Raw genomic sequence first — 15310 nt, 5'->3', positions numbered from 1 at the left:
TTTGAATGATTTTCCCGCGATAGCTGAAAAGATGTAGAACAAGCAATATTTGGGAGTGAGGCCTGCAACAGTAAAAAGTGATCAAAAGTCAGGTGGAGCAAATGAATGTTAGGCATGTGCTCTAATTGCTAAAGATTGCTGATGGGGGTGTGATTCCTTAAGTGGTGTCTTGGTTGGTCATGTGGTACATTGGAGATGGAATTTGAAGATGCATTCAGCAGCCAGGTCCTCAGAACCAGCTTCATTGCATTCATCTCATAATTGCTCCTATTCCCTTTTTTTTGTATATGCCTGGAGAGCCGAGGCTCTCCTCCTATCCATCTTCTGTACTAAGGCCTCAAGTGCTACATAAGAGAATCTGTTAGCCCTCCCTCTGGCCTGCTGCTCCAATTATGCTCTTTATTCATCACAAGAAACATTTTCTGAGACACTTCTAATACCTGCAGTCAAAATGCATTTCCTTTTAAGAGCAGACTTTAAGAAGTGCAGGCTGACTTTAACTCATGCTAGGTTGGTGCACATATGGTCCCCTGCTGAGCATGCAGACAATTAACAGCACAGCTGCATGCTGTAATCATGGAGTCAATAAGTCAGCAGAGAGCTTGCATGCTGATGCATTACTTCTAAAAACAAAGGATGAATGAACATTGCACATTGTTTGGCCATGACTGCTGCCAAGACACTGAGCATTGACTTTCATAATGCTTTTGAGTATAGTCATACAACAGTGGTTGTTTGAAGGAGTATCACAGAAAAGGATCATAGAATGATTCTAGCACAGGAGGCCATTCTGCATGTCACATATGTACTGACCCTCCAAGAGCAACTCACTTAGTTCCACACCCACTGCCTTTTCCCCACATCCCTGCAATATTTTTCTCTTCAGATAATTATCCAATTCCCTTTTAAAGACGAATTGAATCTGCTTTCACTATATTCAAAAGCAATGCGTTCTGGGAATGTGGTGACATAGTGATATTGTGACTGGACTAGTAATACAGAGACCATTATTGAATGGTCAAATTTGAATTCAATAAATATCTGGAATTAAAAGTCTAATGATGACCAAAAACCATTGGTGATTGTCATAAAAAAACATCTAGCTCATTAATGTCCTTTAGGGAAGGAAATCTGCCATCCTCATCCAGTCTGGCCTACATGCGACTCCAGATGCACAGCAATGTGGATGATTTTTAAATGCCCTCTGAAAGAGATTTATGGCCTTGGCAATTGCGCAGTCAACAATGAGAGAGATTAAAATTGAGAATACTCAAGAGACCCGAATGTTTGGAGAGCTATTTGGGCGGGAGCAGGGCTACCTGCACAGCAGAAGGAGATTAGAGATAGAGAGAAGTGGGATCATGGATGGAATTCAAAACAAGGATGATAATTGTATAATTAAAACATTGCTTAACCAGGAGTCAATGTATGTTAGCAAACTTACTGCTGTGACAGTTAGGATATTATTTGTAACTTTGGTTCAGAGGCTTTTGGTACTATCCCTGATTGCAGGGATTCATAATTGGCGTTCTGAGAAAGATGGTCTGCGAAGTGACACCAGTTCAAGAATTTGATAGGAAAGGGAGGTTGGAGATGGGGCAATAGTCTGCAAGGGTGAAGCAGGTCAAGGTTTGGTATTTTGAGAAGGAAGATGATGATAGTAGATTTGGAGAACAGAGGAATAGTATCTGTGGAGAGTGAACCATTATCAGCTAATATTGAAGATAGGAAAAGAAGCTGGATGACAGAAGATTAGTAGGAATAGGGTTTAGAAAGCAACAGATGAGGCTCATCGACAAGTTGAGTTCTGAGACAGAAGGAAGGGAGATAGGAAGAAACTGGAGCCAGATGCAAATTCAGAATTAGGACAGGGGAAACATTAGAGGACATTTGTCTTGGTGGGCTACAGAAGAAAGGGAAGCAGCAGAGAAAGTTGAACAGATGGTCACAAAGAGCAAAACCCTTGAAATGAGAACTAAATTCTGCAACTTGTGCCACACCATTCCCTTTAGACTTCAACAACTTTAAGTAGCAGTACACATCACTAAACACTTCCACTGCCGTAGCATCATGCAGTAGAAATAAATCAGCAACTAATCTGAGAGGGGTGAATGATCCCCTGAAATATCAGTGGTTATGGTGAAAGGGGGGAAAATACCTCCTGTTGCTGAAAGCATGTTCATGTATGCAAGGTTGATGAAAGGGCAATTGCTGCAGTGTTAAACTGTAAAATAGCTGAACTACAGTCAAAGTAGTGTTAAATACTGACTAATATCACAATCTACCAGCTCTGCATACTTACGCCGCAAATTCCAGTGCCCATGCTATTAACCTGCCTGGTCCACATCTGAATTTTGTGGGGTAACAATGTTGAATTATATACAAAACTATGCATATAATGTAGATTTAATTCAACACCTCTATTATATATACATACAAACACTAATAAAGGCCAGGAAACTATTCAAGCCCTTGAACCCATGTTGTCATTCTACTTTTAAAGTTACGTATGCTTCTTTGTACTGGACATCACCTCGAGGAAATAGTAGCTCTCACATAACTCCTTTAATTATCTTAAACACCCAATTAGATCCACCCTTAATCTTTTACAAATTATGAAAGGTAAGCCTACTTTATGCAACTTATCCTCAAAACTCTTTGAGCCCAAGTATCATTCTGGTGAATCAGCATCACTCATGCCCCAAAGCCAACATACCCTTCCTGAAGTGTGCGTTCATAACTGAACCAGATCCTTGTATAACTAACATAGCTTCTACTCCCAGAAACTGATGAACAAATTGAGCACAGTCCAGTCATATCTTGGACTGAAACAGAAGACTACCTCTTCTTCTTTTCGGCGTTTCTTTTCTTGCTCTTCTTCAAGTTCTTTTGCAATTCGAGCCCTCTGTTCAGCTAGGCGTTTCTCCTCTTGTTGCTCTTCAAGTTTGCATTTTTCACGTTCTTCCTCTGCCTTGCGTCGCTTCTCTTCAATCTGGAATATAACAAAAATGAATTTAAAGCTCTTCACTTGTAAATGTTTTGTTCAAAGCTGCTTTTTACTTAAATCTCCATACGTCCCAAAAGGAGGAAGAAATTCATCCTTAAGGGACTGTTCCTTTAAATTTCCAAACTTCAAATTAGCTCATCATTCCAATTTTGCTGCAACAGATCCTCATGCTAATCAGATATTCAGTTCTTTAGCATGGGTACTAAACCATTCAATTCTATTTGCTCAAGACTTAAATTAATTTACACAAAGAAAATAAGACATAGCGAGTAAAAATGTATGCATAAATTATAAAAGTATCAACTTTATTCTCTGAAAAATGGCTTGGAGGACTGCACCCATGGAGCTTGGTTCATTCCCAAAATAATTTCTGAATTTAATCAATTTAAGAAATTGAAAGGATAAAATCTCAATTATTTTCCATAATGTTAGGAACCTCCACAGTAAATAACAAGAATTGACAGCAAATGCAATCCCCCCTTAGCCTAAATTATTGTACTCTGCCTTTTGATACTCATCTGAAGTTACGGTGTCATGATGAGAATTCAGGGAATATTTTTGCCTGCTTAACTCCGGCATTGTAGCAAGTTCAGCAACCACTTTCAGATAACTATGTGAGAGAGCTATGAGCCAACTGATAAACTGCTGCATCACCAGCTAAACTTGTTGGCAGCCAGCCTTATCTGATGCAAAAGAAAATGGGAACCCTAACTTCAGTTGTTCAGATTAATGTTCAAAAATCTTCATTAGCAATGAGAGGTATTAGGGTAATTACTATGTGACCAGTGAAGTTTGCACTGTATTACAGTTTTAACACCTTTTCATTTTTCATTCATCAAAAAGTAGCAGCATTTGGTCGACATATACAATGTAAACTTCCATCAATTTAAAGTTATTTATTTCTTGTGAAACAAAGGTGTTAGGTAAATCCATAATTAAACAGGGATTAGCAAATTAGAATTCGCTCTATATTTTCTTGTCTAACTGCTTAGCTGGGAAAAATCATAAAGGAACGTTGGAGCTAATTTAACTTTTGTCGGGGTCAATTTTTTGAGCCAAAGCAGAATTCATAGCAGAGTACCTGTAATATATCCAGCCATCAAGCTGTTCTGAGACATTTGTGTCTTGATTTAGAGTAACCTGGCCAAGTTAATATAGATCCTCAAAGACTTACCTTAGGTCCAATGGATAGAGCTTAGTAAACAAGATTTTTTTTAAAATCAGGAAAATAGTAAATTATTTACAGTAGGTAGTGACTTCCTCTTTCTTTGAGTTCAAGTACACCGCTATCCAAGTACCAGATTACATGGTGGATTCATTATCAATGCAAGAGTCCTACTAATCTGAAATCAAGGTGACAGCCAGTAAACCGGTAGTTCAGCTCACAAAAATCTAATAGATTAATGTTTTGAATTTGACAGCCCCATTTTGAAGCACAAAATGAACCAAACAGGGCACCTGCCAGACCTTTTCATGAAACAATGCACTTTAGGATATTCCTATACAAATGTCACCCACCAGCAGAAACTGCATGAATGGAAACCCTGAACGACTTTGTAGCATCACAGCACACACAAAGGATGAAACGGTATTTGATTTTTAATAAACATTATTGCCTGAAATTATGTGTAAAATATGTGGAAAATCAATGTTCTGTTTAGCACTGTTAAAAGCCAGGCCATTTGTTCAGACGTCAAGACCAAAATTAAGCAACTATGCAACTGTAATTTATGCCAATTCCTTAATATTTGCAACACATAATTTCAGTGTGAAAATCTTTATCTAGGGTGGAAAAGGGGTAAATAGGAGTCCTGACCCAAGATCTTGCCATAATTTTATAACAGCAGGAATAACTGAAAATCCCCATGGCTTATTAATCTGTGATTTCATTGTTTGATTAATAAACTTATTCCAAGCAATGTGGAAGATACATGAATTAAGAAAAATGGCAATTGTGTATGTATCCAGAACTAAGTTTTCAAATACAAATAGATTCCTATTCATTTCTTACATATCAGCAAAACTATTTTGCCTTTTCAGAAGCAAAAGTTTTTAAATAATCTGTATGCATCAGAGTTGCACACCAAGAATTTGGATGTACTAAAGTTTCAATTAAAATGAAGAAAAAAACTCCATCACGCCATTCACTCCAAGAATGAAACTATTAAACAGAAGAGATGGTGGATACTGGTTCAATTGTTCGGTTCAAGTCTGAGACAGACATTTTTTTATTGAGCGGGGGTATCAAGGGACATGGGTTTAAAAGCAGCTACATGGAGTTAGGCCACAGATCAGCCATGATCCTATTGAATGGCGGAGTGGGCTTGAGGGGCTGAATGGCCTATTCCTCTTCCTGTGTTCCCATATCCTACTCAATATCTGATGTAACTTCTCTTAACCAAGCATAATGTGTAACTGTCAAAAAATAGCCTTGATCACTTGCCCATTCTTCCAGATGAAGCAGAAAAACAAAAGTTTGAGGCCTGGAGAAGCAGGAAAAAATAAAATAGTTCAATGGGAAATGAAAATTTCTCTTCAACTGCATTTACTTGCAAGCGTAGATATTCTTTGTACTTTTGTTGCTCCGTTACTTTTTTTTCAAATTGCGATTCGTTGAAAGCATTTCCTTGGGAAAGCTGTGCTGTATTTGCAAATGCAAACCCTACAAAAAGGAAAAAAAATAGAAAAAATATTAAATGGCTTAATTTGTTTCACCTTCAAAACATCTAGAAACATACACTGAAGAAATAACTTAAATGGTTAAATTTGTTTCAGAGATTTGACCAAAATCAAGAGTCAAGCCGGGGGACTTGTTAATCATCTGAAACCAAAGACAGCCCACAGCTTTGAACACTATCAGAGTTATATTTTACAATTTGTAATGTTATTTAGCCTATTTTGGTACCGCATTTTTCAACATGATAGAAAATACGAGGCAATATTTGGTCACCCTCTAAGTAGCATGTAAATACACTACTCAAGGATCTTCCTGCCCACATTCATGCTACAATTTTGGTTTTGACTCCCGATGCGTTCCAACTCCTATTGAAAAGCCCTTGTTCCTTACAACCTAATGTGTGCCTTAACTGGCCAAATAGCTAGCCAATTTGTGGCCAGCTTGGTCTATGTTCAACTGTCTTTCCTCCAATTTTGGATAGTTGCAGGACAAAACACTTTGTCTAACCATGTCTTAGGTTATAAATTGGCACAGATTTACTAATCAGTAGATGAATAGTCGTTTGGTATTACAGAACTCAAGTATTGCTGAAAAACAGAAATTTTGTCGAAGCTTTTCACCTTGCACTCATCAGGAAAATCACAAGAATACCACTGCTGGGGAAACAAACTTTGTACTATGAGAAGAGAGTGCTGATTGGTTGGCAAGTGGATTCTGATTGGTGCATTCTCCATGGCAATGCCCCTACCAATTAATGGTGACAGTTAACGGTCAAGCATTGTTTGAAAATTTAAACCAGGCAGCTCGACTCTAATTGATCAAAGCATTGACGGGAGGAATGAACCAGTGAATGGATGCAACTTTTGTTTAGCTGAAACAGGCACAGTGGTCTTTCTGTCTGCAAAGAAGAGGTCCGAGTATACCAATATATGTAGCCTCTAGTACATGCAAATGTGCCACACTGTGAGTAAGGCTATTTGGTCATGTTGAGAGACAGGTCCAATGGATTCAAATTCGGACTATTCATTGAGAATGGAATGGATTGCTCAAAAGTAAACTTTAAAAAATAATTGCTGCACCTGTGTAAGAGCAACGAGCTGCCAGGTGATATATATGACATCATTCATCCTCATGGTTCGCTGTGTCTGCATTTGTGTGGGCTTCCCAAGACACCCAAAAGTGATTGCCTTTACACCCAATCTTATCTATGATCGATTCTACACAGCCTGAATTGGCCAAACAGTTGGATGAATTGGTACCAGTTTTGAACAAGTTTTTCAGATACACGGTGAAGGATTCCTTCACATTTATGAAGACTGTACAGGACTTGCATATCAATAGTAATGTTGTGTCTAAGTGCTCATTTGACATTGCTGACCTATTCATCTTAATGTAGCCATAGATATTTGTGCTCCATCATTATATCATGATGATCTAGACCCGCCACTATCACGTGAATCAGAATTCATTGAGCTTACAAACTCAGGAACTTGCATTAAAGTAACCATGCAGACCCAAATAGATGCCGTTGCCATGGAATCCCCTCTAGGCCCAGCAATCGCAAAATCGTTGTTGGGTTCCAAGAGAAAGGTGTCTTTGATGGAATAACTCTATCCCGTATATTCCCGATATGGAGATGACATGTTTGCTATATTTAAATCCGTTGCAGCATCTAATAATTTATTTACATTTCTTAGGAAATCTGCCAGGTGGTTCCCTACCATGGTCTATTGCAAGCCTACCTTCAATACACAGATTGGGATTCTTGGGGGAAAGAGGTGCGAGGAGCTGGAAATCTCTGTCTGAAAGGGAGGTAGAGGCAGAAACCCTCAACATTTTAGAAGCATTAGCTGAGCACTTCGAAATGCCATAGCACACAAAAGTCTTGGAAAATGGGATTAGAATAGCATTGACACAATGGGCTGAAAGGCCTCTTTCTGTGCTGTAAAACTCTATAAGATTGGCCTTATTGGCAACCTTGTAAATAGGGCCCAAGCCAATTGCTCACCATGCAAGGTTGATGCTGAAATAGAGTGCCTCAAAGACATCTTATGGGATAATGGCTACCCTGATGGCTGAAAGCCATCACTTACAACCCATAAAGTTACCCAGTCTACCTCAGATGACTCTGGAAGGGCAAGTTATCTAAAAATCCTGAGTAACCTGTTTCTCATTGTCACTATGCAGTAGCAATACAAGTGGTATTTGCCACGAAGCCAAAAAGATGTTCTGCCTATTACACAAAACAGTAATGCGGCATATGAATTTCAGTGCCAGTGTAATGCTAGGTATGGGGTCCGCAAGTCCCAAAGACTGGCAGATTATTTCAAATAGCATGTCGCTTCCGTTGTTCGCAACAGGCAAGTACAGACTGTACCCAACCAGCCTCAATCTTCAATTCAGTCAACCTCAACCTTCTCTGTTCCAAGAAGAAAAACCCGAGCCTATCCAATCATAGACAATTTTCAAGCCCTGGCAGCGTTCTTTTAAATCTCCTCTGCTCTCTCCAGAGTAATTAAGTTCTTCTTGTAATGTGGCGATTAGAACTACACACAGCTAGTTCAGGCTGTGGCCTAACTAGCTTATTGTACAGTTCCAGCATTACATCCCTTGTTTTGTATTCTCTATCTCGTCCAATAAAGAAAAGCTTTTCATATGCGTTCAGTAGCACCTTACCCACCTTTCCTGCCACCTTCAGGAACCAGTGGACATGCACTTCAAGGTCTTCCACTTCCTCTACCCCTCTTAATATCCTCCTGTATATTGTGTATTCCTTTGCACTGTTTGCCCTTCCGAAATGCATTACCTCAGATTTCTCTGGATTGAACTCTACCGAAAAGAGGTCACGAGATGTTCTTGGCAGGCAGGATTAAGGCATTCTATTCATACATTAGGAACAAAAGAGTTGTCAGGGAGAAAATCGGACCTCTCAGGGACAAAGGAGGGGAATTATGCTTAGAACCCAAGGGAATAGGGGAGATCCTAAATGAATACTTTGCATCGGTATTCACGACGGAGAGGGATGTGTTAACCGGGAGTGTCTCGGAGGGAGGTGTTGACCCGTTAGAGAAAATCTCCATTACCAGGGAGGAAGTGTTAGGTTTTTTATGGAACATTAAAACTGACAAAGCCCCAGGGCCTGATGGCATCTATCCTAGACTGCTCAGGGAGACGAGATGAAATTGCAGGGCCTCTGACGGAAATCTTTGTCGCTTCTTTGGACACGGGTGAGGTCCCTGAGGATTGGAGGATAGCGAATGTGGTCCCGTTGTTTAAGAAGGGTAGCAGGGATAACCCAGGAAATTATAGGCCGGTGAGCTTGACGTCCGTGGTAGGGAAGTTGTTGGAGAGGATTCTTAGAGACAGGATGTGTGCGCATTTAGAACGGAACAATCTCATTAGTGACAGACAGCATGGTTTTGTAAGAGGGAGGTCGTGTCTTACAAATTTGGTGGAGTTTTTTGAGGAAGTGACAAAAACGGTTGATGAAGGAAGGGCTGTGGATGTCGTCTATATGGATTTCAGTAAGGCATTTGACAAAGTCCCACATGGCAGGTTGGTTAAGAAGGTTAAGGCTCATGGGATACAAGGAGAACTGGCTTGGCCATAGGAGACAGAGGGTAGTGGTCGAAGGGTCTTTTTCCGGCTGGAGGTCTGTGACCAGTGGTGTTCCGCAGGGCTCTGTACTGGGACCTCTGCTATTTGTGATAAATATATATATAAATGATTTGGAAGGAGGTGTAACTGGTGTTATCAGCAAGTTTGCGGATGACATGAAGATGGCTGGACTTGCGGATAGCGATGAGCATTGTCGGACAATACACAGGATATAGATAGACTGGAAAATTGGGCGGAGAGGTGGCAGATGGAATTTAATCCGGATAAATGCGAAGTGATGCATTTTGGAAGAAATAATGTAGGGAGGAGTTATACAATAAATGGCAGAGCCATCAAGAGTACAGAAACACAGGGACCTAGGTGTGCAAGTCCACAAATCCTTGAAGGTGGCAACACAGGTGGAGAAGGTGGTGAAGGTGGCATATGGTATGCTTGCCTTTATAGGACGGGGTATAGAGTATAAAAGCTGGAGTCTGATGATGCAGCAGTATAGAACGCTGGTTAGGCCACATTTGGAGTACTGCGTCCAGTTCTGCTCGCCGCACTACCAGAAGGATGTGGAGGCATTAGAGAGAGAGTGCAGAGAAGGTTTACCAGGATGTTGCCTGGTATGGAGGGTCTTAGCTATGAGGAGAGATTGGGTAAACTGGGGTTGTTCTCTCTGGAAAGATGGAAAATGAGGGGAGATCTAATAGAGGTGTACAAGATTATGAAGGGAATAGATAGGGTGAACGGTGGGAAGCTTTTTCCCAGATCAGAAGTGACGATCACGAGGGGTCACGGGTTCAAGGTGAGAGGGGCGAAATATAACTCAGATATTAGAGGGATGTTTTTTACATAGAGGGTGGTGGGGGCCTGGAATGCGCTGCCAAGTAGGGTGGTGGAGGCAGACACGCTGACATCGTTCAAGACTTACCTGGATAGTCACATGAGCAGCCTGGGAATGGAGGGATACAAACGATTGGTCTAGTTGGACCAAGGAGCTACACAGGCTTGGAGGGCCGAAGGGCCTGTTTCCTGTGCTGTACTGTTCTTTGTTCCTGCCATTTTTACTCCCAATCAACCAAACCATTGATATAATTCTGGAATCAATAGTTATCTTCTTCGCAATCAACTCCATGGCCAATTTTTGTGTCATCTGTAAATTCCCCAATCATGCCTCCCACATTTAAGTCCAAATAATTAATATATACCACAAACAGCAAGGGACCCAACATTGAACCTTCTGGGACACCACAGGAAACCACTTCTCATTCACAAACACTTCTTTCAACCAATACCCTTTGTTTCCTATCATTGAGCCAATTGTAGATCCAACTTATGACATACCCCTGTATCCAATAGGCCTTTACTTTAAGTCTGGGACCTTGTCAAACTAAAATTCATGTTGACAACATCCACTGCACTACCCCCATCAATCCTCTTTGTTACTTGCTCAAAAAATTTGATTACATTAGTAAGACACAGCTTTCCCCTAATAAAAGCTTGCTGATTATCCCTGATCAATCCTCCTTTCTAAGTGACAGTTCATCCTGTCTCTCAGAATTGGTTCTAATAATCTGCCACTATCACCTTCCTGGTGTGCCAGGACTAATAGAGCTGTTGGTCAATCAGATTGGCTGCTCGGGACTTCCTCTCCAATAGAGGGTGGTGGTTGGGGGGGGGGGGGGGGGGGGGGGGAAAGAGTCCCCAATTAATCCTCCCTGCAGCACTTTATGCCATCCATGCCTGCACCCCCACATTTTTCACCACATGATCAGTACATTCATCCATCCTACAGACCTTCTCTCCATCTACACAGGTAGCAAGTATCTTGTCTCTGTTTGGACAAAATCAGAGGCTGAGGCTACATCACTGAATTCTGGTCATCTGGACCTGCCTGGCATGCAGTCACACCCTCTTGACCAACTCTAGTTCTGCCTAACTGTTGTCTGCAGCAAAGTGTCCAAGTAACCTTTTCTCTCCGATACCCATCCTTCTCCCTCAGTGTACCCGAACAGGCACCGGAGAGTGGCAACTAGGGGATTTTCACAGTAACTTCATTGCATTGTTAATGTAAGCCTACTTGTGACACTAATAAATAAACTAAAAACCCCAGAAACTCCTGCAATTCAGGGTCCAGCGAAGCAATTCTGAGCCAAAGTTACACAGGTTGTATACTTTTACGGCAGATATGGGTGTCTGGGATTACACTGCATTCCACAAATTCCCACCACCTGTAGTTATGGCACAATACCATCCTTGCTACGTCTGTCTAACATTATTTATTTAGCTATTAATGTATTATTAATTACACAGCTAAAGTAAGAGAAAGTCTCTCTCCCCTTGCAGACAAAGGATGATGATACGTCGGAGGCTGCGAAAAGGTTTTGTTGCACGCAGACATGACTGCTTCATTACCTTTTTCATATTCTTTCACAGGATATGGGCATAACTGGCGAAGCCAGCAATAATTGCCCATCCCTAATTGCCCTTGAGAATGGGGTGGTTAACATGACCTCATGAGGTCACTGCCTGTGTGGGAAGTGGATGCACCACCCAGTCGCTCAGATGAGAGGTCCAGACACAGCTTACTATGGAGGACGAGCTGCCTGTCTTCTCTGTGACGCCTCTCACAGCACCCTGGGATGAGAGCCGCAGCTCCTCTGCCTCTCTTCCAGTCACCGTACCATCATTAGAATCTCCGACGAATGAGGAGTGCTCAGCCATGTCGCTGAGTGCACCCTCTGAGACAGAGCCTGCTCAGGTCCTGCCGGTAAGCGGATAGCCGCCAAGGTCATCTGGGCGAACAAGACAGCACAGTAAGTAATCTGCCTCTAATGCTGCTATCAACAAGGGATTTGGGGGGTGGGGGGCATTGTAGCACCTGTTAACAAACTTAAGGCACAGTGAGCACAGCAATGAGTTTGCATAGGCAGTTTATGTTTTTGGTAAATATTACATGTGCATAAATAGTTCAGATTGGATGCTTCTTGTTTGTTTCACTTCAATGTCATGAAGAAAAATGACTATTTTGTTCAAAAGCCCCGAGTGTCCTGTGTATTTGATGGGTTTTTGCCTCAAGTGCCTGGTGAAAGATTTGGGGCAGCAAACTTAATTACTGAGGTAGTGATGCAAAATTAGGTTCATTGCATAGTTATGTGTGAAATGTTTGGGAAGGAGGCTGTGCCCTTGGTCTCAGATGGAAGGCAAGCCTTCGAAACCCAACAGTATAGAAGGAGGACATTCAGTCCATCAAGGCTGCACGGACTCTCCAAAAGAGCATCCTACCCAAGCCCTCCCCATCTCCATAATCCTGTGTATTTCCCATGGCTAATCACCCTAACCTACATATCTTTGGACACTAAGGGGCAATTATCTGTGGATTTGGCAGCCTAGCTAAAGGAACATTGAATCAAGGCCTTCCTGGGGTCCCTCCTTCCTGAAGGCTCCTCATTTCAGGCTTTTTTCCCCTCACAATTTGCCTGCACAGGTTCTGCACCTGAGTCATCATTGGATTCCTCCTCTCAGGCAGGCACACCTGTCTGTGTCCTCCTGGTCCAGTGGTTTGCCTCTATAGAGAGAAAGATGATGCAGAGCACAGCAAACAATGATGATAAATGACACTCACTCTGGCAGAAACTGCAGAGGACTTCCAGATAGGGGACTAGGGGATTTTCATGGTAACTTAATTGCAGTGTTAATGTAAGCCTACTTGTGACACTAATAAATAAACTTAAAACTTAAATAGTCCAGGCATCGGAACCTCACTTTTAGCAAACCTACTGTCCTCTCCATCACTGCCCTTATGGAGACATGATGTGGAGATGCCGGCGTTGGACTGGGGTAAACACAGTAAGAAGTTTAACAACACCAGGTTAAAGTCCAACAGGTTTATTTGGTAGCAAAAGCCACACAAGCTTTCGAGGCTCTGAGCCCCTTCTTCAGGTGAGTGGGAATTCTGTTCACAAACAGAACTTATAAGTTCTGTTTGTGAACAGAATTCCCACTCACCTGAAGAAGGGGCTCAGAGCCTCGAAAGCTTGTGTGGCTTTTGCTACCAAATAAACCTGTTGGACTTTAACCTGGTGTTGTTAAACTTCTTACTTATGGAGACATGGCAATGATTGTATCGTTCCTCAGCCTCTGTCCTTGAGTGCATGAGTGGAATCATCAGCCACCTTTTGAAGAGATGCTTCTTGTCAGCTAACAACCATCCATCAAAGCAAGCTGGAGCCATGAACAGCTTTGCTGACTCTCATGAATATCTCAGTATGTAGGTATCATGGAAGTTGCCAGGGTACCTCACACAAACATGTAGAATATGGGTCCTATGGTTGCAAACAACCTGAACATTTATGGAGTCAGACCCCTTCCTATTGACAAAGGCTGGTGCCTTGATGACCACATGGGGATGCAATCGATGGCACCCTGGATGCGAGGGAACCCTGCAATTGCTGCAAAGCCTCTGGACAACTCAGCCTGGCTTGCTTGGTCTGTCCTGAAATGGATCAATGTGCTAACCCACCTGAACACAGCGTCAGTCTGTTGACTGCTTGAAACAGCTATATGTAGCAGTCTGGGAGACTCTGCAAAGATCACTCACTGACCCCTGGAAAGATCCAGATGCTTAAAAGTGCAAGTGACTTTGAGAGCCACAAGCATCGTGTGTCCACCCACACAATTGGAGGCTACCTCCAGCCCAATCATCTGGCAAATGGATGTGACAGCTTCCCTTGAAAGCCAGAGCCTCCTGCGGCACTGGACCTTGGTCACGTCCAAGTAGTTGGATTGCTGCATGTATACCCTGGCAGTTATTGTTTGTTGTCTTCTAGTGGGCCATCCTCCTTGCCCTCCCTGCTAGCCCTGAACATGCTGTGTCTGCGCCTCTCCTCTGAGGTGATGCCCGTGACCACCTGGCCTCCTCTCTCTTTAGCCTCCATCTTCCTCCTCAGAGGTGGTGCTACCCCCTGAATAGACAAGACCCATCTGCAGAGATGCAAATGGGGACTGATCTGTGCACTGAAGGTGCCAAAGGGTTTGAAATCTCAGAAATGTCACAGGACTGAAATGTCTTAACACACCAAACAAGATACATAAACCTCAAAAGGTGGTGCTGAAAATTCTCATAATACTCGATTAAGTCCACACCAAACTCTCAATAACTCATACCAACTCAGCCCGCATTTTTTCCTGCACTCCTTTTGGTGTAATCAACTTAGAGGATGAGACCAAGCATGAAGTGAAATCAGACAAGGAAAAACAGTCTCATACAATCAATGCACACAAGGTGCAATTGAAAGCAGGAACAAAGGGACATCCCTTAAAGTAACAACTAAAGAACCTTAAAAAGTAAATCCTCCTTTTGCCACTCCCCAAAGACAATTGGCACCAACATAATAGAATGGAGATGGACAATATCTTGGAATTGAAAAGGGAGTTTCCCATACCACAGCATGTGAAGCTCTTACATTCATTTATACTTTAAACATTTATTAGCACATGAAATTACCTTGACTTTTCTCTTGGGATGCATTAGCATCTGGCCTGGTTAAATTTGGATTAAGAGATCCCGCAGCTCTGGAATCCTGATTTCCTTGATGAGGATAGTCCCTGTAAGCATCTTCATTCTGTTTATGCATTTTCTTCAGATCAGCTGCATAGGAATATCAAACGTTTAAAATAAACACATTTCAAAATATAGTAAACACAATTGGAAATCAAAGAGGAAATTAATGATGGAGTTATTTACTTTGATCTCTTGAATCTGGAATCAAATCCACTCCAACCTGGTAGAATCCAAGCCTCTTTTAAGATATATTTTATATATATATATATATATATATATGGGAAGCCTTACCCCAATTTTTCATGCGTGTAAGCGTAGATATTTGTATAAAATTAAGAATACTGATTGAATTGGAAGCCACACTCAGAGCTCTATGTTGGAATTCAAAATATGTAAAATTGTTCTCCTGTTGAGATTAAGACATTTCATTGGACAAAGTACAGGCAACTTTATTCTGATT

General features: G+C 41.7%; 1 protein-coding gene across 3 annotated transcripts in view; it reads right to left on the bottom strand.

Moving 5' to 3' along the window:
• cspp1a (centrosome and spindle pole associated protein 1a) overlaps positions 1-15310 on the bottom strand; it is a 204266-nt gene that overhangs the window by 63722 nt on the left and 125234 nt on the right. For all 3 annotated transcript variants that reach the window (XM_078217092.1, XM_078217093.1, XM_078217094.1), the window contains 3 exons: positions 14794-14937; positions 5557-5669; positions 2843-2992 (listed from right to left, as the gene is read on the bottom strand). In XM_078217092.1, the coding sequence (XP_078073218.1) occupies positions 2843-2992; positions 5557-5669; positions 14794-14937 (407 nt within the window). The remainder of the gene's footprint in view (positions 1-2842; positions 2993-5556; positions 5670-14793; positions 14938-15310) is intronic.

The sequence above is a fragment of the Mustelus asterias genome, chromosome 7, assembly GCF_964213995.1.
Source record: "Mustelus asterias chromosome 7, sMusAst1.hap1.1, whole genome shotgun sequence".
Taxonomy (NCBI): domain Eukaryota; kingdom Metazoa; phylum Chordata; class Chondrichthyes; order Carcharhiniformes; family Triakidae; genus Mustelus; species Mustelus asterias.
This window is presented reverse-complemented; position numbering and strand designations above follow the sequence as displayed.